The sequence below is a fragment of the Emydura macquarii genome, unplaced genomic scaffold (genome assembly GCF_026122565.2).
Source record: "Emydura macquarii macquarii isolate MOO-44397 ecotype Brisbane River unplaced genomic scaffold, CSIRO-AGI_Emac_v2 contig_3240, whole genome shotgun sequence".
In the NCBI taxonomy this organism is placed as follows: Eukaryota; Metazoa; Chordata; order Testudines; family Chelidae; genus Emydura; species Emydura macquarii.
Window position 1 is genome coordinate 6298432 of NW_027133377.1, and position 20643 is coordinate 6319074.

The 20643-nt window shown below is 40.8% G+C and overlaps 1 protein-coding gene across 1 annotated transcript in view; it reads left to right on the forward strand.

Moving 5' to 3' along the window:
• The first annotated feature begins 5833 nt into the window (after positions 1-5833).
• LGR4 (leucine rich repeat containing G protein-coupled receptor 4) overlaps positions 5834-20643 on the forward strand; it is a 106873-nt gene continuing 92063 nt past the window's right edge. Inside the window, 1 exon segment of the mRNA XM_067532121.1 lies at positions 5834-6453. Within this exon segment, the coding sequence (XP_067388222.1) occupies positions 6269-6453 (185 nt within the window). The 5' untranslated portion in view covers positions 5834-6268.

Sequence of the window (20643 nt, forward strand, 5' to 3'; positions counted from 1 at the left end):
CAAAGGTTTCTGCTCTGCTGCTTTTGAAGGGAAAATGAGACCAGATGGCTGCTTAAGAACAAAAAGGAGAGATAGGCGACTGAGTGGGTTGTTGATGTGGGAAGGGAAGAATGGGGACTGGATCTACAATACTAATGGAGGGGGACTGTTGATGAAATATGGCAAGAGGGAACTCATGATGTGTTGCTGAGATGAGTAGTAAGAAGAGAAAAGGGAGGGAATAGCATCAAACCCACTGTCGGGGTAGTGAGATTAGGTTGGGTTGGGTGGAAGGGACAAGATGACCTGAGGAAGTTTGCTGAGTTGAGGAAGAAAAGAAAGGGATGGCTCTGGAATAATGTTGGAAGAAGTAACTGAAATGGGTTGCTTATATGGAGAGGAAAGATTTAAAAAGTTGCAAAAGGAAGGGATATGAAAGTAAAGAAAAGGAGGAATTAATGTAGTTTCTAAAATAAAGGATGAAAGTTGGGTATGTTTTATTTTGCTTTTGCTAGTAATATTTAATTGACATTTTTCAGATGAATAATTCTGCAGGTATTGTAAGTGAAAGACGCACTGCAATACAAAGAATATATTACAATACTGTTGAGCTTCAGAACACTGTACAGCTGTTAAGGGCCTTATTCCCTTATGCATGGTGAGTAAGGTGGGACCACTTGCAGAGTAAGGGGCTGCTCATCATGAGTATAGCTGGTTGAAAAGTGGTAGAGTTTTCACACCAAAAAATTAAAAATTAGTGAAATATTTGTTGTTCCAAAAAGGTTTCAAAAAGGAGCCATTTTTCATTTATGTGATTATTATTATTTTGTTTTGCAAAAATGTTTAGGTTTTATTCTCTCCCTACCCTATCCACACTTTTTTTTTTCATTTTGCCACAGGAAGTGGGAGGTGGGGAGAAATCGGACAACCCACAAACAAAAAGAGATCAGAAAATGTCCTTTTAGAATTTTGTCAGAAAAGTGGACAGTTTTGAAAAAGTTAAAATGTTTCACGAACATTTTCTTTTTAGAAAAAGGACATTTTTTTTTGGGGGGGGGGTGTTGATCCTCACTAAACATAGGTAATGGTGGCAGGATGAGAGGTAACTGTTATTCTCATTTTACAGACAGGAAACAACCCCCAACAGTCTCTGAGGAGCTGAGCTTCTGTTTGATGCACCCCTCACCACCAAGAGAGGTGTCAGGGAGCTAGTTACAACTGGGTGACTCAGCACTGCCTAGAGCCCTGGCAGAGGTTAGAGCATTCCTGTTGGATACACTCTCTCCCCATCCCCTGCACCAAAGCTGAGGAGGCAAAGGGCCTAGCTATCCTGGCTCAGTTCCACCTCAGCATTCCCAGCACAGCACCAAATTCAGCTACTTTCAGTGGTGCTGGAACAATTTTTATAGTGGGGGTGCTGAAGGTGGAAACTAGGAATTTGGGTTGTTACTACTACTTTAAGCCAGGGGATGTGGCAACACCCCTAGTTCCAGCATCTATGGCTACTTTCCAGTCCCTCTGCATTGTTCTGGTGGCACAAATGGACCAGAATGCTAATGAAAATCTGGCCCCTAGAGGTTAAGTGACTTGGCTGTGTTCACCCAGTGAGACAGTAGCAGAACTGGGGGTCTCCTAGCTCCAAGGGCTTGTCTACACGGCGAGTTAGGATGTGCAAGACATGGTGTGAATCTACAGTACACTGTACACCAACATCCCTGTGGTCACTGCTACAGTGCAATGAAAGTCCCAGAGTGTGGCTTAGTACACTTTGTTTTACTAAGAGTATGTCTATACTGACGGCGGCAAATCGATTGATTTGATCGATTGAGCGGTCAGTGTAGACCTGCTCAATTGATCAGGAAGTCGACATGGGTAAACCACCCCCTCAAATGGCGCAGTGCAGTGAAGACGGCACGCAGAAGGAAGCACAGCAGTCGATGGGAGTTACACAAGCTGTAGCCTGATTTTAATTGTATCAATATTGAATAGGGTTATAGGTTTGCCAATTGATCTGATTAGAGGATCATGAGGTTCGCGTCCTAACCAGGCTCCAAAAGAATTTATAGGGACTCTTGGGGGTACCACAGGAATATTTCAATGATAACCAAATTTGTATAATTGTATAATTTATTAAGATAAACAAATGACTGATATAAAGTAAATGAACAATCAAATGAATAATGGATAAGACAATCTTAATTATAGAGACTTATATAATATATATCTATGATATTCTTTAGCCTAATATACTCACACCTTCCCTGATGACCTGGTTGAGAGATGTCTCACCTCCGGGGGGGGGAGGGGCGGGGAGAGTAGGCAATGCGGAGAGCTAAGAGTAAAGAAGCTTCAAGCAGGAATAGATGACGATCACCTCAAATAGCACGATCTTTCCATTCTTATACTCTGAGAATATGGGTCCTCCTTCTAAGTCCATACTTAGATTCCTACCCCCAGAATAGTGGGGTACCCACATGTCATAGGCTGATCATTCATGAATATTAATGATTACTACTTCCACTTTTCTTATTTCCATTACCTCATTTGTTATTCTGGCCCCTTATTTCCCCTTGCCCTTTGCGGGTTTCGTGGTGTACTCGCACGATGCCTGGCATTCACAATTTCAACATCTAGGCTAAAAGTCCTGAGGAAATCTATTTATCTTGCTTAATTATTTATACCATATGTCTTGTTTTTGCTATACTTAACACTTATTCCCGAATGTGTGTATGATGATTACGCAGCTGTTACACAGGATATGGCCTGTATGTTACCTTGCATTACAACACAAAATATATCACTATTATAATCACACAATCATACTTAAATCTTATAAGAAAAGATATATCCCTATAGAATCCCTATAGAATGCAAGCAAGCAGGATAGTTTTATAGGCTACAAAGCTACTCTGTATAGTTTGCATAACTCCCGTCAACTGCTGCCGAATCTCCAGGTAAGTGTAGACCAGGGCTTAGTCTCCTTGTTTTTCTTTAATCTCTCTAAATATCTATTAATAATCTTCCCCAAAATGTCATTGTGGGATTTGACCAAACCTCTGCCTCTTACATGGTGTAAGTAAACTCTAATTTTCAATCTCCCTGTTGGGATTATGGGGCATTGGGAGAAAGTGAGTACGCTCTAGTATTTAGAGAAGAGAATTGGAATGAAGGATTCCTGGGTTCCTGACTCTATTATATATAGTAAAACCTCAGAGTTATTAACACTGAGTTATGAACCGACTGGTCAGATACACACCTCATTTGGAACCAGAAGTACACAATCAGACAGCAGCAGAGACAACAACAACAAAAAAGCAAATATAGTACATTACTGTGTTAAATGTAAACTACTAAAAAAAATAAAGGGGAAGTTTAAAAAAAAAAAGATTTGACAAGGTAAGGAAACTTTCTGTGTTTGTTTCATTTAAATCAAGATAGCTAAAAGCACAATTTTTCTTCTGCATAGTAAAGTTTCAAAGCCGCAATGTTCATTTGCAAACTTTTGAAAGAACAACCATAATGTTTTATTCGGAGTTACAAACATTTCAGAGTTACGAACAATCTCCATTCCCGAAGTATTTGTGACTCTGAGCTTCTACTGTACTCACTAAAGGCCAGAGCCAAAGCCCATTGAAGTCAATGGGAATCTTAAGTGGGATTTGGATCAGGCCCTAAGGCAGCAATGAGATGTGTGGAAGCAGCCCATTACCCCCACAAATAGCCCCAATATAATCAATGGAGTTCCATGCAGGCACAGGGTCTGTGTATCTTATTGGGCCTAAGAATTGGGGGCTAAGTGACCTTGGCAAGTCACTTAACTTTTGTGCCTCAGTTTCCCTATTTGTAAGATGTGTTTAAAGATACTTATATACCTTAAAGAAGTCTTGTGAGGCTCTGATCTTGCAATGGACTCTGTGGGCAGATAGATGGCTGTATCTGTACAGAACCCCAGTGATTTCAATGGGGCTCCACCTAATTGTATGGTCCACTTGGCCCAGTGGATGAGGATGAGGGCCTTGGTGCATGAAATATTTTGAGATCTTTGGATGAAAAGTGTAAAGTACTGTCACAATCTTTATTATTGTTTTTAATAATATAGTGAATATACACAGTGCTGTACAATAGGTGAATTGAGTTAAATGAGTAACAGGTCCCTGTCTGGATGTGTTTATAGTATGAAGGCAAAAAGACAGCATGTAAAAAGTTAGTATAATGCAGAACACACAGAGAGTGACATGTGGTCATTACAGCAAGAATAAACGGGGTTTTAGAAGTTTTTGAAGGAACCAAGAAATGAACAATACAGGATCCCAGTCAGCACAAACTTGGCCAACATTTGTAGGTTTTATAAAAACAAGCTACCATGATTTTTTTATGCCAAAGGAAACATTTATTATTTCAAAATTCTTTACTATGTTTGTAACCCAGTCTTTGCAGCTTTGGAAACTAAAAAGTGAAATGGACTAGAAATTGGCTATAAGCAAAAATAAAGTGAAGGGGGGTCAATTTATTTCCATGATGCAAATAGTGAGAAGTGCGAAAATAAACTGCATAAAAATAATGTTTTATTTGTATTTGTCCAGGAGACCCAACCAAGATCAGAACCCTTTTGAACATGGTGCTGTACACTAGAAATAATCTCTGCCCCACCCCCCAAAATTTATGATCTAAGGCTCCAATCCTGCAAATTATTCAATGCAAGCTCAGGGTCCTTGCCTGTGGAGGTCATTGCAGGATGTGGCATAATTCAAGACTGGAGAAACAAACAAACCAAAGGAATGAAGAAGGGAAGACAGGGGAACCATTGATAGACACATGATTGCATAGACTAGTAATGTGCTCAATTGCATTATACATTCTAGTGACACCAGTACCTTAACATTTAAAAGGACACCATAAACTTAAAATACAGTCAATTAAAAAAAGAAGAGTTCAAAGTAGTTTTGAGTGTTAAACCTGCCCCAGAAGCTTCCTGCCAGTTCTTCTGTGGTTTTACGATGGTATTTGCATATTAAAACAAAGGGTTTTTTATCCTGTTGCTGTATGAAAAACCCACACAAATAATAAAACAAATGTTTATACAGGGGAAAATGAATAAGATTACTGAGGGGAGTAAAGTTAAGTCTGAATCACACACAGGAATCCTTACTGAGGTAAATAGCTATTTGGAGGATTAGGCTTCAGGTGCTACAGAAGTCATTCATGTTTTTTAAACAAACACAAAAATCAGATTTTTAAAAACAATTTTTGGTTTTCATAATCTAAAGTGCCATGTCATGCCATGCAGGAAAGGGAAACAGATTTTTAAGATATTAATTGTAATATGTTCCTTTACCATCATTAAGCTGAACCGAGTTTCTATTAATTCGCTTCTGTGTCAGCACACTCCTAGCAGCTTGCACTTTCCAGTCACCCCACCACGTTCACCTCTGCTGCCTTGTGGGCAACCTTGAATCACCACCATTCAGCCAGAGGGATTCCACTTGAACCGTCACCTTGTCACTCATCTGTCGGTGGAACGCCCACCAAGCGCTCCACTTACCGAAGAGGCCCTTCGCCCGTTGGCTGCGGCCAGGCTCCTCTTTGCATATTAAGCAGCCTCCGATCCCTTCTCCACCAATGCGGACGCCGGCTTCCCTCTCCGCGTACGCACCGAGCTGATTTGCATAGAGCAGCAGCCGGGGGCCCCGACGCGGCTGCAACCCTAGAAGGGAAAGGGAGCCGGGCTGCGCACGAGAGTTGGGGGCTTGTGTGCCTGGCAAGGAGCGGAGCAGAGCAGGAGAGGCTGAGGCAGGCGCGCGCGCTGGAATGGCTGCGTGGTTCACTTCCTAGGCATTGCAACACGCGTAGCAGCGGCGGCGGCAGCAGGGAGAGTGCAATGGCAGAGGCAAAACCCAGCGGCGCGCGCGTTACCTGCTAGCTTGAGATGAGCCCCGGCGAGGGAAGGGAGCCGCTGCCGCCTTTCAATGGAGCGGGAGGGAGGAGGGAGAGACGCTGAAGCGCTGGCTCCGAGTGCACGGCGTTGAGGGGAAGCCAGAGGGGGAGAGAGAGAGAGAGTCCGCTGGCGCTGGGCGCAGAGGTGGGGAGGGAGCTGCGGTAGCGAGGACTCAGCTCAGCTCCGCCAGGGCCGGGGCCGGGGCCGGGGCCAGGGCAGGCGGCGAGGCGTCTGGCAGCGGGCGGTGGGAGGAATCGTTCCGCGAAGGGGACCGAAGCGAGCGGCCAGCCCGGCCACAGCCCCGCCGCTCCCAGGAGCCAGCCCCCCGCACGCACGCACCGGAGGGGGCTCGCGATGAGGTGCCTGGCTCTGCTCGGCTTCTTCGCCTGGGGCTTTGGGAGCTCGCCTGGGCCCAGCGGCGGAGCTTCCCCTCCTCCTTGCCCGGCTTCCTGCAGCTGCGATGGGGACGGAGGAGTCGATTGCTCCGGCAGGGGGCTGACCGCCGTGCCCGAGGGACTCAGCGCCTTCACCCACGCCCTGTAAGTCCGGGGGACTAGCAGGGGCTTCGTAGGGGGGCGGGCCGGGGGTGGGCTGGAAGGGGGTCCCCTTTGCCTCCAGACTTCACCCAAACAGGTATCGCGGGTGGGTGTGTTTGCAGATGCCTGCCCTACCTGTTCATGTGGAGACCGGCCTGGGCACTTGGGGCTTAATGACAAGTGCTTTCAAAAACAAACAAACTCGGGAAATTAAAAAAAAAAAAAAAAAAAAAAAGGGGGGGGGGGAGAGTTGGTGAGGGGCTTTCTTAGAGCCCAGCCTTTTTTGGTGATCTTAATTCCCCTGGCCTTGCATCCCATTTGACAGGTAGATGGGAGACGTGTGGCCCTTTCCCTGTCCCTTCTTCCTCCTCTATTAAGATGGAGGAAGGGGAGAGGAGATAGTGTCTTTTAACAGAGCCCCTTCACCTGAGAAGTAGACCCCTTGTTCTCTCCATGTTTCCGTGTCCTCATCCCACAGGCCATTGGCATCTTGGGGCTGGGGATCTGCAGATCTGGGGGAGGAGAAGGCAAAAGTTGGATCTAGGCACCTTTTTATTGTGTGTCAAACAAAAAGAACCCCAGACTGTGCTGTACTGTGCATGCACATTCCCTGTCAACAAGCAAAAACCATCAACTGGTTAGGGCAAGGCAGAATCAATGAGACAATATTCTTATCCTGCCAAATTTTGGCATGCTGAGTGAGGAAACACCTGGATTCAAGCACAGTCAAGTAAGAAGACATTGATCCAGGCACAGTTACTGAAGCAATACCTTGATTTTTGCAGGCTCTAAGATTTCAGTACAGCAAACTCTGACCCCTCTGTCTGTCAAGCAAAGCCTTATAAAGAAGAGATCACAGTGCCTAAGAACAATAAAAAAATAAGCAGTGCTATGTACATTAATGTATTTTACTTAGAAACTCTGTGTCTCAGGTGTTTCTAAGATGTGTTTATTAACTTGATGTCTAAGCACCTGGGTATTCCCTTTGAATGTTTGTCTTACAAACTTTTGGGGTTGCAGAAGCATTTCCTAAAAATACTTATGGATTTCTACAACACTGTTTGTATCAATCAAGAACAGGAGATGTCTCTCCCCAATTGGCATTTCTGAAGCAGGTTAATTTACTTATCTAAAGCTGAAAAAGGGAACAATAAGAGATGTATAGGTTTCAGGCAGTGAAGTGTTGATTAGGTATCTAGAATGGCAGGAGATTAAGTGCAAAATATGCCAAGTGAGAAGACTGGAGGTGAAGGAGAAAAACCCATCGGTTACTAATTTGAAAATGGAATTATGTAGCAGTATCATATATTGCTCAAAGGAGCAGAGCAGTTCAAGGGTTAATGTTAATTGTTGTTCAGGTATGCAAGGCCAAGGAAGATTAGATAGTGTGCATAAAAATGAGGAGAAAAAATATGATGATAAGTAAATGTTAAACATGAGCCAAATTTTAGCAGTGAACATGACAAGTATGTGATATCCTTTGCAACATCTTCATACTAATTCAGAGTGTATTTAGCTAAGAAGTGAATTACGTGTTCCTCCCAGCAAAAGTCTCAAGCTCATTTTCCATAAATCATCCCTCTGCCAAAATATCATTTCCAGTCTGTAGTGTAGATAGATATTAACTAAGCACACCAAATGTTAACTTGTGCACAATACAGTGTCTGTAACATGAAATGAGAGAACTTTTATCTCCAATCCGGCTTTATTTACCTTCTTTTAATAGTCTTGTGAATTTGGTTAGTCAGTTTCCTTCCGGAGTAGACTACTTAGGTTATCTCTTTGGATCGTTTCTTTAAAGTTCTCCGTGAGGAAGTTGGCACTTTTGGCAAGATTTGCCAGTTGAGACTGACAACAATTATATTGAATATTCAATAACTTTATGATAAAATTTTAATTGAAAAATGAACATTTCCCTTGTGTAGTGAGACAACTGAACACGGATTTACAGCCTTCAATATGGAAGAGTTTTGCTAATCCAGAAACCTGTTAAGTTTCATAATAAAACATGTCAGTCTTGCCCCACTTCTCAGCATAGATTTAATAGCAGAGGGCTGTAGTGAGATTTGGTTTTACTAAAGCTTCACTGCTATTGCAAAATATATTACAGTGCACATTATAGCAAATTATGATACATGCTCATAAATCAATATTGAACTATATTTGTCAAAGTAAATGAGCAGAATACATTTTATGATGACATTGTCTTTATTATTCTATGTGTTTTGGTTTATTTGCTTTCTTATTCACAAAATTCATGACTATGCAAAGGGTCTCTTGGTTCTTAGTGTGGATGATCAGGGTTTTCCAAGTACTTGTTCATGAGTTGTAACTTAGCAAACATATACAATTTCTCTCTTCCATCAGGAGATATTTTTATCATTTGGGTTCAGTAGAGCAGATTATTGAGCCTCATCTTATGTTAATTAGTAGGAAGCTGTATTTCAATGAATAAATATTACTTTGTGCCCGGGTGTATGGTACAAAGATCACAAAATAGAACTATGTAATACTGAGAGTTGCCTTTTTTCCCTATTTCTTTAGTGAAGGCAGTGTCTTTAATGGTTAGAGCAGTGGTCAGGAGGACTGGGTTCTCACTGTGCGATTGAGTTACTGTGCATACTGGGGATATGTCTGCATGGCCCAGACTATGGGAATGTGAATAACATTGAATAGCAAAGTGTTGTGTTGTAATTGCCCCACTTGCTGCAGGTGTGAACTACTTCACATTAGCATTAATATAGTCCTGTTTTGAAGGAGGACTACATGAATGCAAACTGTGAACCTGTTAGTTTGCACTAGCAGCATCCACATGGGGGAGTTACAGTGCAGCACTTCAGTGTGCAATGCCATTCACACCCCTGTAGTTCGAACTTTTGGGCAGTGTAGACGTGCCCTAAGACTTGCTAATAAGCCCCTGTGCCCTAGTTTCGCAATATGTAAGATGTGGATATTGCCAAACTTTGTAAAGTGCTTCGGAGTTACGATTATTAGGCTGACTAGCTGTGTGCAGGATAGAATTGGCATCCTTTATATCTGTAAGACTGCCTTTATTGTCCAGAACTGGTTATAAGCCATTAAAATTAGAACATACTATAGATATACTTGCCAAACTGTTTCATTTGTAACTCCTTGTTTTCACATGCTGACAAGCTTCCAGAAATTTACTTCTGGGACTGGCGTATTCTGTGCTTGGTTTCTGTTTGAAGGTGGGAAGTAATATATACTGTAGTGTGTTTTGGTGTTTGGCCAGTTTGTTTGAGCAAAATCCTCCTCTCTCTTTCATTCTGCAAGAGTTAAAAATATTCCCCACCCACATGCCAGTTATTGCTTCCTGATTTTTCCAAACACAGAACTAAAAAATGGCTGCCTTTTGAAACTTTGCATTTAAATAGCCCTTGTTTTGGAGCACAGCCATTCTCAAGTTTTGGATATGGTGGAAAGGAAGAATAATTGTTTCGTAAGTGATAGAAAATTCAGCATACTCGGTAAGCATCATTTGAGCCAGATATTCTATGAGTTCCTTTAAAAACAAAATTAAGTTTGCATTTTTGTTTTGTCCAAAAAACTGCCATGGTGATGTGCTGCTGCCTTTTTAACCCAAGCTTGCAGAAAATGGTCTCTAGTCTAGACAAACAATGACCATAGAAGAGGGTGACGTTTATCCTTCACCTGCCCTGTTCCCTGCAAGAATTTAAAGTCTTATATTTCTTGATATTAGAGACAAGATGGGTGAGGTAATATCTTTTATTGGACCAACTTCTATTGGTGAGAGATATTGGTCCAATAAAATATATTACCTCACCCATCTTGTCTCTCTAATATCCCAGTACTGATATTGCTACAACTACACTGCATTTCTTGATAACTTTTAACTATGTAATCTTAGTATTACAATGAATCTATCTGTGCATAAAATATATTGATATATTCCCCGATCTTTCAGAAGCAGGTTAGCTTGATTAGAACCTCAAATGGATGTCCATTTGGAGTTTTGTCTCTCCCTGTTTCTGCTTGTACTGGTACCTTACAATGGTGGATTGAGTATTCTAAACTGGCTGCTCCTCTTGGTATGTTTTGTTCAGAATAAGTCCATTATTTTACTATATGTTGTTGTTGTTATACGGCTCACAAAAAAAAAAAAAAAAAAAAAAGTTAGGATTTTCAGAGTCAGAATGGATATTGAGTCCCTTACCTTGAATTTCCACAATCTAATTTTACATGTGACAAAATGAGTGAATACCACACAATGGTAGGGGCAGGGGTGAGGAAGGACTGGGGTTTCAATAATAAGATCTAGTTACATTGTTATGAGCACAGGAAGACTATTCCATTAAATTTATAAAGTTTGTTTGTTTAAAAAAACAAGGATAATGCATGGGTGTTATGATAACTCAAACATTTGGGTGACATGGAAGTTTATTATTATTATTTATTTTATTAGCATGAATTTGAATGAGGAAGGCTGGTATTTTGGTTAACAGGGATTTTTGTCTTGAATGATACTCCATACATGGGGCAGCTTGGAAAAAGACACAGAGATGGGAGTGGAGTGGGAGAAGGATATGAACGGAGGGCATTAGAGCAGATGAGGTGGGGGTGAATCCAATAGCTGTCAGGAAGAACATGAGAGGAGATGGACTATTGATACAATTACTATAGGGAGCCGTTTTTTGGGTATAATTTAGTTAGGTCTCTAATTCTGACTTCATCAGCTACTTGTTTTTTTGGTTTTTTTTCCTCTTGATCATAGGCTTTGTGAATATTTGCTTTGTTGCAAAATAACTATTGTCTAGCAAGTAGATTATGCGAAGGCAGTAATATTAAGATGGAAGCTAATGAGTTGTTTTCTTTGTTTTGTTTTTATTTAATTGGTGCAATGTGTTATTCTTTTGATCTTATAATCTTACTCAGTGATGTAGTGATAACCAAAGAAGTGGGTAAACTAACCTAAGCTTAACTCCATATTCCCCAGATGAGAAGTAGGTAAACTACACTACTAATTTAATTCATGTTGTCAATGACCTGGTGGTATGTTATGTAAAAGAAAAATTCTGTCTATGGTCAAAACAAGTTACGTTGTGGTGCATCTTTTATATTTCTGCTGGTATCACTTAAACTTGAAAGTACAATATTTGGGGTTAATACTGGTGCAAGTCCAGAGTGCAGACACACTGGTTGAAATTTTTCAGAAATGATTAATGATCTTTTGGATTTCTGGATCCTCAACTTCAGACACTTTAAATAGGTCTGATTTTCCCCTCCCCCACCCCTCCCACCCCCCACCTGGTACCAGTGCTTGATATCTCCTGAAAATCAGCTCTTTTGAGGTAACTCAGCTAGGCGTCTGAAATCACTAGTCTTTTCTGGAAAATCCTAGCCAATTTAAATATAGTGTTTCTTCAGTATTTTAATATATTTTTCATTTTTATCTAGCCATAAATATAATCCATGTTCTTGCCAATGTGTGTTAGGCTACAACACATTTTGTTTCAAGATTTGCTGAAAAATGTTGAAAGCTCAAAATTGCAAGTATTCCTCTCCCCCTATTTCCCAAGAACTTTCTTCAAGCAAAATTATTTCCTGAGTGTTTGCAATTTTGGAGGGGGTTGGTTACTTTGCTTTAATTTTACCATTTTTCCAATTTTTGTGCATATGTTAAGACCATAGGCATGCTAGCATCCACATGCTTCAGCACAATATTTGATGTACAGCTGCTAGGGATAGCATATGTTTGTTTGCATTGGTTTTTTATTCTATGCTATCCTCCTTGCATGGAATAAAATCACAACTGCTGCCTAATTTTGTTTAAAAATGCACTCCATTCTTACTGTGCATGTTTGGTTAGTCTTCCCTTTCTCCCAAATCCATCCCTTCACAAAAGAGAAAAAATATCTGTCTTAACCAGCTTTTCTTCATTCAAAATGAAATGTTAATTTTGCTATTTGCTTTTAAAAGCCATTTAACCTGATCTTTGGCAATCTCTTTCAATGCTATATTTCTACAGTTGTTGTTCTGTAGCTTCACAAAATCAAAATCATTTTTTTTAATGAGTAAGATCTAGCTATTTGATGATTGATTAATTTTTGGAGATTTGCAATGTTCTTGTATATGTCTACAGTATTTTGTCAGTTGCACCTGAACCCTGTATGGCTGGACTATTTCTGCTGAATTTATGTAGATTCAGCAGGATTATAGTATCACTTGACTAGTCCTATTGGATCCAACAAAACTTGCATATTTTTAAAATGGAATGTCCTTTTTAAAAAAAAAAAAAAATCTGGAATTTTTATGTAGCATTGTATCACCACCTACTGAAACTAATGGTAGCATAGACCAAAGATATCCTCTTTTAATGTGTCAGATACAAGGCAATGCCTTGTAACATCATGGATCAGTTACTGTTGCATTAGAAAGCCAAAGAGCCTGCTGAGGTGCAGTGAACACTTTCTAACAGAAGGAATACCTTGAAAAGTGAGGATGGCCAGGCATGACCTTCAGTCTGGAAAATGTAGCATAATTATAATTTTCCTAAGATAGAAAAGCCTTATCTCATTAGAGGTTTGAAGGTTTTACAGTTAGGCATGTGAAAAACTAAATAATATCTATCCCATACACTGTGATACATGTTAAAGTCTACCTTTCTTCATATATTAAAGACTCTTAAAGAAAGGGGGGGAGGGGAAGGGCAGTGTCTGGATGCTTTGTCTTTTACTTAAAGCCATTTTGTTTTAAAGAAAAATACAGATCAAATGCTTATAATGAATAATTTTGACAACAGTAAACACACTATTTTGCTTTAGAAAGAAATGTCCCCGGGCCCCCCCCCCCCCCCTCTAGCATTGTTAGTGGATGAGAATGGGAGAGTGAAATTGAAATGAAACTAATTAATCTGTTTTTCATTGTTAACAAAATTAAAATAACAGTTAAAAGAAGTTTGTAAAAATAAAACATACCAAAAACCAATCAGAATATTCTAGGCCCTGACCCTGCATCTTGATTTGCTACCATAGAGCTCTGCACCCATGCAGAACATAAGATGCTTTGTGGGTCTATGCTGGCTAATAACTAAGGTTTAAGATTTTGTCACGGTTATTTTTAGTAAAAGTCAGGGGCAGGTCACTGGCAATAAACAAAATATCATGGAAGACCGTGACCTGTCTCTGACTTTTACTAAAAATTACTGTGGCAAAATGGGGTGACGAGGCAAGGGCTGAAGCCTGAGGGGGGATGAGAGTCTTTGCCCCACTGCGGAAGGGATGGGGTAGAGGGTCAGCATCTGCAGTGGCTGGGAGCTACAGGGCTTCCCTCACTTCCTGCGGTGGCTGGGAGCTGCGGGAGCCCCCGCAGCAGCTGGGAGCTCTTGTCCGTCACCCTAGGGCCGAAACATAAAATGTCATGAAGATCTCCAAAGGTCATAGAATCATAGCAGATTAGGATTGGAAGGGACCTCAGGAGGTCATCTAGTCCAACCCCCTGCTCAAAGCAGGACCAACCCCAACTAAATCATCCCAGCCAGGGCTTTGTCAAGCCAGGCCTTAAAAAGCTCTAAAGATGGAAATTCCACCACCTCCCTAGGTAACCCATTCCAGTGCTTCACCACCCTTCTAGTGAAAAAGTTTTTCCTAATATCCAACCTAGACCTCCCCCACTGCAATTTGAGACCATTGCTCCTTGTTCTCAGTGGTACCAGACGACAGAACAGCCTACCTCCATTATCCCTGGAACCCCCTTTCAGGAAGTTAAAGGCTGCAATCAAATCCCCCCTCATGCTTCTCTTCTGCAGACTAAACAAGACCAGTTTCTTCAGCCTCTCCTCATAAGTCTTGTGCTCCAGCCCCCTAATAATTTTCGTTGTCCTCCTCTGGACTCTCTCCGATTTGCCCACATCCTGTCTGTAGTGGGGGGCCCCCAAAACTAGACACCATACTCCAAATGTAGCCTCACCAGTGCCGAATAGAGGGGAATAATCACTTCCTTCGATCTGCTGGCAATGCTCCAATTGATGCAGCCCAATATGCCGTTAGCCTTCTTGGCAGTAAAGGCACAGAATCCGTGACCTCCGTGACAATCTTATCCTTACTAATAACACTGGATTGGATACATCAGCCCAGATCCTGCTTCTGGAATGAAGTGCGCAGAACCTTGAACTGTGGGAAGCCTCACTGACTTCTGTGAGGTCTCTCAAGTTGACCTGGCTGCAGGGTTGGGGCCTTGAAAGTATAGGGTTGCTTTTTTTTTTTTTTTTTTAATCTGACAGTCTTCCTCCTTCTATGAGAAATATGAAGTCATAGGTATTATAGAAGAAGATGGAGATATTTGATGTTCTTTAGGTGTTAAAGAAAAAGTGTGTAAAATGTCTCATTGCCAACAAAACTCTTGTATACCTTCCCTTCCCCCCCAAAAAAAATCAATGCCCTACCACAGTGCCTAATTTGTCAGGCACTTGACACTTATTTTTGCACCTTGAGCTCATTATTGTCAGCCATATGTCAATTCTTGTTTGATGCTGACTAGCAGGGGCTCACAAACGTGACTTCAGGCAGCATGAAAATCAGTTTGCTGTGTGAAAAATTTCAAGATGTTAGTTTAAAACAAGTGTGTACTGGTAAATCATTATCTTTAGCTCTTGATAGGCTTTTACTAGTAAATATCTGTGTTTAAAATGAAAAATACTGCCAGATGTAATTCAGGGGTTCAAAAAAAATACCCATAGACCATTCATGAGACACTTTCCCTGGTTTATCTACAGAGAAAGTTACTGGCCTAGATTTCAAAAGGGTGTGATGCACTCATAGCTCCTTGCAAGGTGAATGGGTGCTACTAGGTTCTTGGTCCCTTGGGAAATCAGGTTGTGAGTTTCTAGCTTTCATTAGTGAAGATTACCTTCTTACTGAGAACCAAATGTAAGCTGCTGCAGTATTTGTATTGTGGAGGTTCTGCAGACAGTTCCATTGTCCCCGCTGCTGCACATAGTTTTCCAAAGCAGCAACAGAGTGAAATCAGCAAGACTGATTAGCTTTCACCTTGCCCTCTGAACTCTGTGAGCAGTGGTGAAACTGTCAAGAATCATGTCAGTTCTATGCTGCTGCCGCCATCACCTGGGAAAAGCTAGGATATTGGATTTGTCCACAGCAAAAATTAAGACCCTGCAAAAGGCTGGAGGAGGGCTAGAGTAGCAGAAACATTTTCTCTTCATCTCCTCCACTGTGGGGGGAGGTGTGGAGAGAGGAAAGCTGGAGTATCAGAGAATTTTTCTGTACCCAGGAGGTTGGACTGACAGAACGAGGAGACAGAAAAGCTCCTTTTCTCTCCTTGAAGTTAAAGAGGAGATGAGATCTCAACTTAACAGACCCCTATTAGCAGAAGGGTGATATAAAAGAGAGTTTGAGTCCAAGGGATAGCACTTGTGCTAGAAATCCCAGTAACCACCCCAGCAGCTGGGCAGGGCACCTTCTCTGGGCGTTATCCCTAAACCTTGCTTTTGGATCCTCCTTACCCTCATCTTTTTTATAGTATGCCAAGAGGCAGATTGGTCCTTCCCCCTCGTCTCACTCTCCCCTCTCCCCCCTCCTTCCCCCCGCCCTGGTAAAAAGAAAAAAACAACCAAAAAAACCCCCAACAACCCAAAACAAACCCTGATGCTATTTACTAATGAGAGGTTCTCAATCTGTGATCTGTAGAGGGGTGTCTGGTCCCATGAAGTTGGCTCTTCATTATTTCCAGCTGCTAAATTGCATTACAAGTCAGCTAAAAATGCATTAAATGCTTTCCTAATCTCTCTCCTACTGGTATGTAAGCAATTGCTGTAGCTGGCACTGGATTTTATGTGACAGTGAGTGAGAGAAGAAGGTGGTCCATACAATTGTGAATTGGAAGGAAGGTTGTCCCTGTCATGACCTAGTGGTGTCCTCACTCTGGAAATGTTTGAGAATCCCTGTATCAAGGCCTGACCCAGCTCCCATAGAAGTAAATGGCCAAACTCCTATTGAAGGTGCAATAACAAACCTGTGTAGCATGTACTGTTGTTCATTGCATACATCAGTGCCTGGTAATACTGAAGTATCATATTGTGTGCTTGGCAAAAGAAGTGATCAGATTTTCAGAGGTGCTGAGCTACTATCGCTCCCATTGACTCTCATGTCAGACACCTTCAAACTTAAATGATTTTACATTCTGTTTTTAATACTATTATTATAACTGAAAGATGGGAAGAAGAAAATGTTTCTGTATTTCCATTTGTTTACTTTGTGCATATGATGGTATTTTGTGTGTGATCCATTTTCAATTTCCTCTATTCTGTATAAGGGTCTTTTGTGAAGACCACTGACAATGGTATATACTGGTATATAAGCAATATTATGACATAGGTTTAAAAAAAGAAGACACAGAAGGGAGTTGTTTCTGAACAGGTGATGGTGTCAGCATATTTTCCCCAAGTGGCTGGAGTATGACATTTGTGAAAGTCATGTTTGTTTGTTTTTAAAGTAAAAATATCACTTGATATGTTTTTGTCAACCTCGTGTCTGTTATTTTGTATTTATCTAGTGGGAATTATAGATATCATATTTTTCTTAGCTGTAATTGTCCTGTATTTGCACACTGATATGGTATCCTGTGGCTCAGTAAAACCACATCAAGTCAGTTGAGCTTTTAAAATGAAACCAACCCATTAAAGGAGCATTTTGTTCAACGCAGTTTGGCTGCTCTGAAAACTCTAGTTGAAACTTAGAGTGACACACTTGAAATATTGTGGATTCCATGTAATGACAGAACTGCTTTTTTTTTTTTTTTTTTTTTGAAAGCACTTATGTTAATTTTTGGATTTCTAATTTTCAAATGTCCTTATTAAAGTAAGTTTCCTCAAGTAAATAATGTATATTATGCTGAGAGATTGGAGCAGTATATTATGCACAGTTAAAAATATGAAATTGTCATTTCATTGTACTTAACTGATCAAATGCAGATTTTAATACAGCTAGATAGCAGTGTTATTATAACATGACATAACTATTGTGGAAGCGTGATCCTTTAATATTTAGCAAGATGAATTTTGTAATTCTGTATTTTTAAGGTGAGGGAGAAATGCTATTTGAAGTGCAAAACTGGATTAGTCTTTGCCCTGTCCTACATTACTGTGTACTGTTAATCATCTGCTCTGCCCCGCCCCGCCCCAGAAGTGGGTGTATTTGTAAAGTGCTTTGGGATCCTTCAGGATAGCATTCTGTCGGAATAACTGTGGTATGGATTTGCAATCAGTAAGATGCTCTGTGTGGGACCATCATCCGGTTTCATCATTCTGATCTGGCCAATGGGGGAAAAATAGGGTGGGTGGTTTTTTGACGCTTGACAAATGACAGATAAACTAAGTTCTGGAAAGTGTTTGAAAGAGGACAGAAATCAATGACTATACAACTACATTAATAATGACATCTGTAGGATCTACTAGTTCTAAGCAGTCACCAGTCATTTGTTGGTTTTGAGAATTGAACCTCAACCTTCACCGTGCTGAAAGCTTAACTTCCATTTTTTAAACTACTATTTTGCATCATCTGACTTGAGGTCTAAAATATTTGGGACTCGCACCTATCTTCAGGTACATCTAAGTAAAGTGCCACGAGTCTTGTGGAATTTCACCTTTTTAATTAACTGGTTCCTGCATATTTTATATCAGAATGCAGGGGAAGGCTCACACCATAAAGATCCAAACCAGGGTAGTGCTGAGCACCACCTGGGAGGCACCGGGCACTATCCATAATAGGGATGTCTCTTTGCTACGAGAAAGATGTGGTTTTTACAACATTTGCCATCGTGTGTGTGTGTGTGTTATTTTGACTTTTTTTCCTCATGAAGACAAGCCAAAAGGTGAGCTGAAGCTGCTAAGTACCTTCTGGGAGCACTTAGTGCCTTGAAGGATCAGACCCTTAGGGAAAAAACAGCTCTACATTATGTTCCTATGGCTGTTCAGCTAAGCTTTCTCTCTTAAAATTTAAAGCATCTTATTTTAAAATCTGAATAACAATGGAAAAACAATGAGCCTGGTGATTGTCTCTCCATAAAACTTTGAGAAATTCTGTTCTGACTTCTAAATGATACACAATTGGCACTGAATCATAAAATGTTGTGCGACCTCTGAGCTATTCAGTTTAATTTAGCTTAATTTAATAATGCTGCAAATGTAGTTGTGCATTTTATAACCTTGTTCTGTGAAAATGTCTTTTATTGAAGAATTTTCCCATTACTTTCTTGACATCTGCATGGTTACACATGAATAGCATGACCCAGGCCCTCAGCAGGGAGACTAATGTGGCCCTGCTTTCAATAGCCATGTTACTGGCAAAGAAAACATATGGAATATTTCATTCCTGTCTTTGCAAACAGGGTGTGGGGCTGTAAGGGCAAAGGGCTGCAAGCTTCAAACTTCATGGTAAATTGGTAAGTTAACCACAAGGTTTACTGTTAGCAATCAAAGTGCTTTTGCCAAAGTCCTATTATTTCACATGACACTATGTGTTGCTGTGGGAATAGAATCCCAGATGTAGAACAAATTCATTTCAACAATCCAATATTAGTAATGTAAGTAAGCAGCAGACTCCTCCATGGTCACATTTCATCTTTAATGACACATGATATCAAGTGACAATTTTTCTGAATTTGGACACTGTAGTTGTCGGTGTTTGATGTTTGCTATTTGCTTGGCAGATACACAAGATATGAACACAGATGTGTGGTTCCCACTGGAACAAGCCATGGGGGCTGTCTCCGCTTACATTCATTATGTCTCCTTTCAAGCCACAGAATGGGACCAATTGTTTCCTGTCATCCGAACCGAACACCGCACTGTGTTGACTCTAAAGTTTCTATTGTGTGGATAACAAAGTGCGAGTCTGCTATTGCATTCCACTCTAGCCAATGGGTTACTGCTCAGTCATCAGGAGCGTAGCAAGAAAACAAGGCTCAACACTGCTGTTTTTCCACCAAAGGGAAAGAAAAGCCATTGTGAGGCTGGGGGAGGAATGAAGAAAACACTTGTCACTGGAATATGTGAAATAGTTAAGTGAGGATTCAGGGAATTTACCCCTCTTATCTCTTCTCATTTCTAATTTCTTCCACATTGTTTGCACTGCATGCATGATTTTAAATTGTGTATAAATATTATTTTAAAGTAATTCCTACTATGGAAGTAGTTCTGCTATTTTTCCAAATACTGGCTCAGCACTGTAGAGGATGGATAGTCCAATTGCAAAAGTGAAGAGCCTATTAAATCTGCTGCTTTGGCGTGCAGAACTGTGCTGGCACCCCAAAACGTATCCCATTTGCCAATCCCCTTCTCTAGACCCTTTTTAGGTTAGGTAAGACTCAGACTGATCCAGTACTTACTCCCTTAGAATTACTTTCCTACACCCAGAAACTGGGAAGAAGCTGTCCTGTTTCCCATATGTGATTGCGGGATCTAGAATTTATATTGGTTTCTAATTAGACAAAGCCTAAAATCAGACCATGAAAGTGCTTATATTCCTATTAATCTGAGCTGTGCAAAATATAGTCCCTTGAACCCACTGAGTTGAGCCTTGTCTTAGAAGTTGAATGTGCTGAGGTTCACACACACGCATTCTCTAAGGAAAGTTGGCGAGTCCAGACTGAGTTGCATCCTACAAAAACCCCTGCTAGTCTCCCTCCTCCCTTGCCCCACCCAGATCGCTGCTCCTTCAAGGCCAGGGACCCCTTTCTCTGGAATTTTTCCCTGGAAAAATTATGAACTCTGATTTTCAGGCATAACTGGAGGGGGTTGATTCATCAAGATGTCCTGTGAAGTGGCTTCTCTTCATTGTCATCTGGTTTTGTGGTGGTGGTTTATTTTAATTTCAAACCTTTCAAGTCCATGTTAATTGCCTGAAAAGGTTAATTTTAAGACTTTTTTTTTTTTTAAACAGTTCCAGAGGGGTAGCCGTGTTAGTCTGTATACAGCAAAAACAACGAGCGTCCTGTAGCACCTTTAAAGACTAACAAATTTCTGCAGGCATAAGCTTTCGTGGGCTGCAATACAATTTGTCAGATGCATCTTTATGCATTTGTTAGTCTTTAAGGTGCTACAGGACACTTTTTTTTTTTTTTTTTTTTTTTAAACAGGTGGTTCTAATTAAAGTCCGACAGTAAACATAGAAAGCAGAGACCATTCAATAATTAATGGCA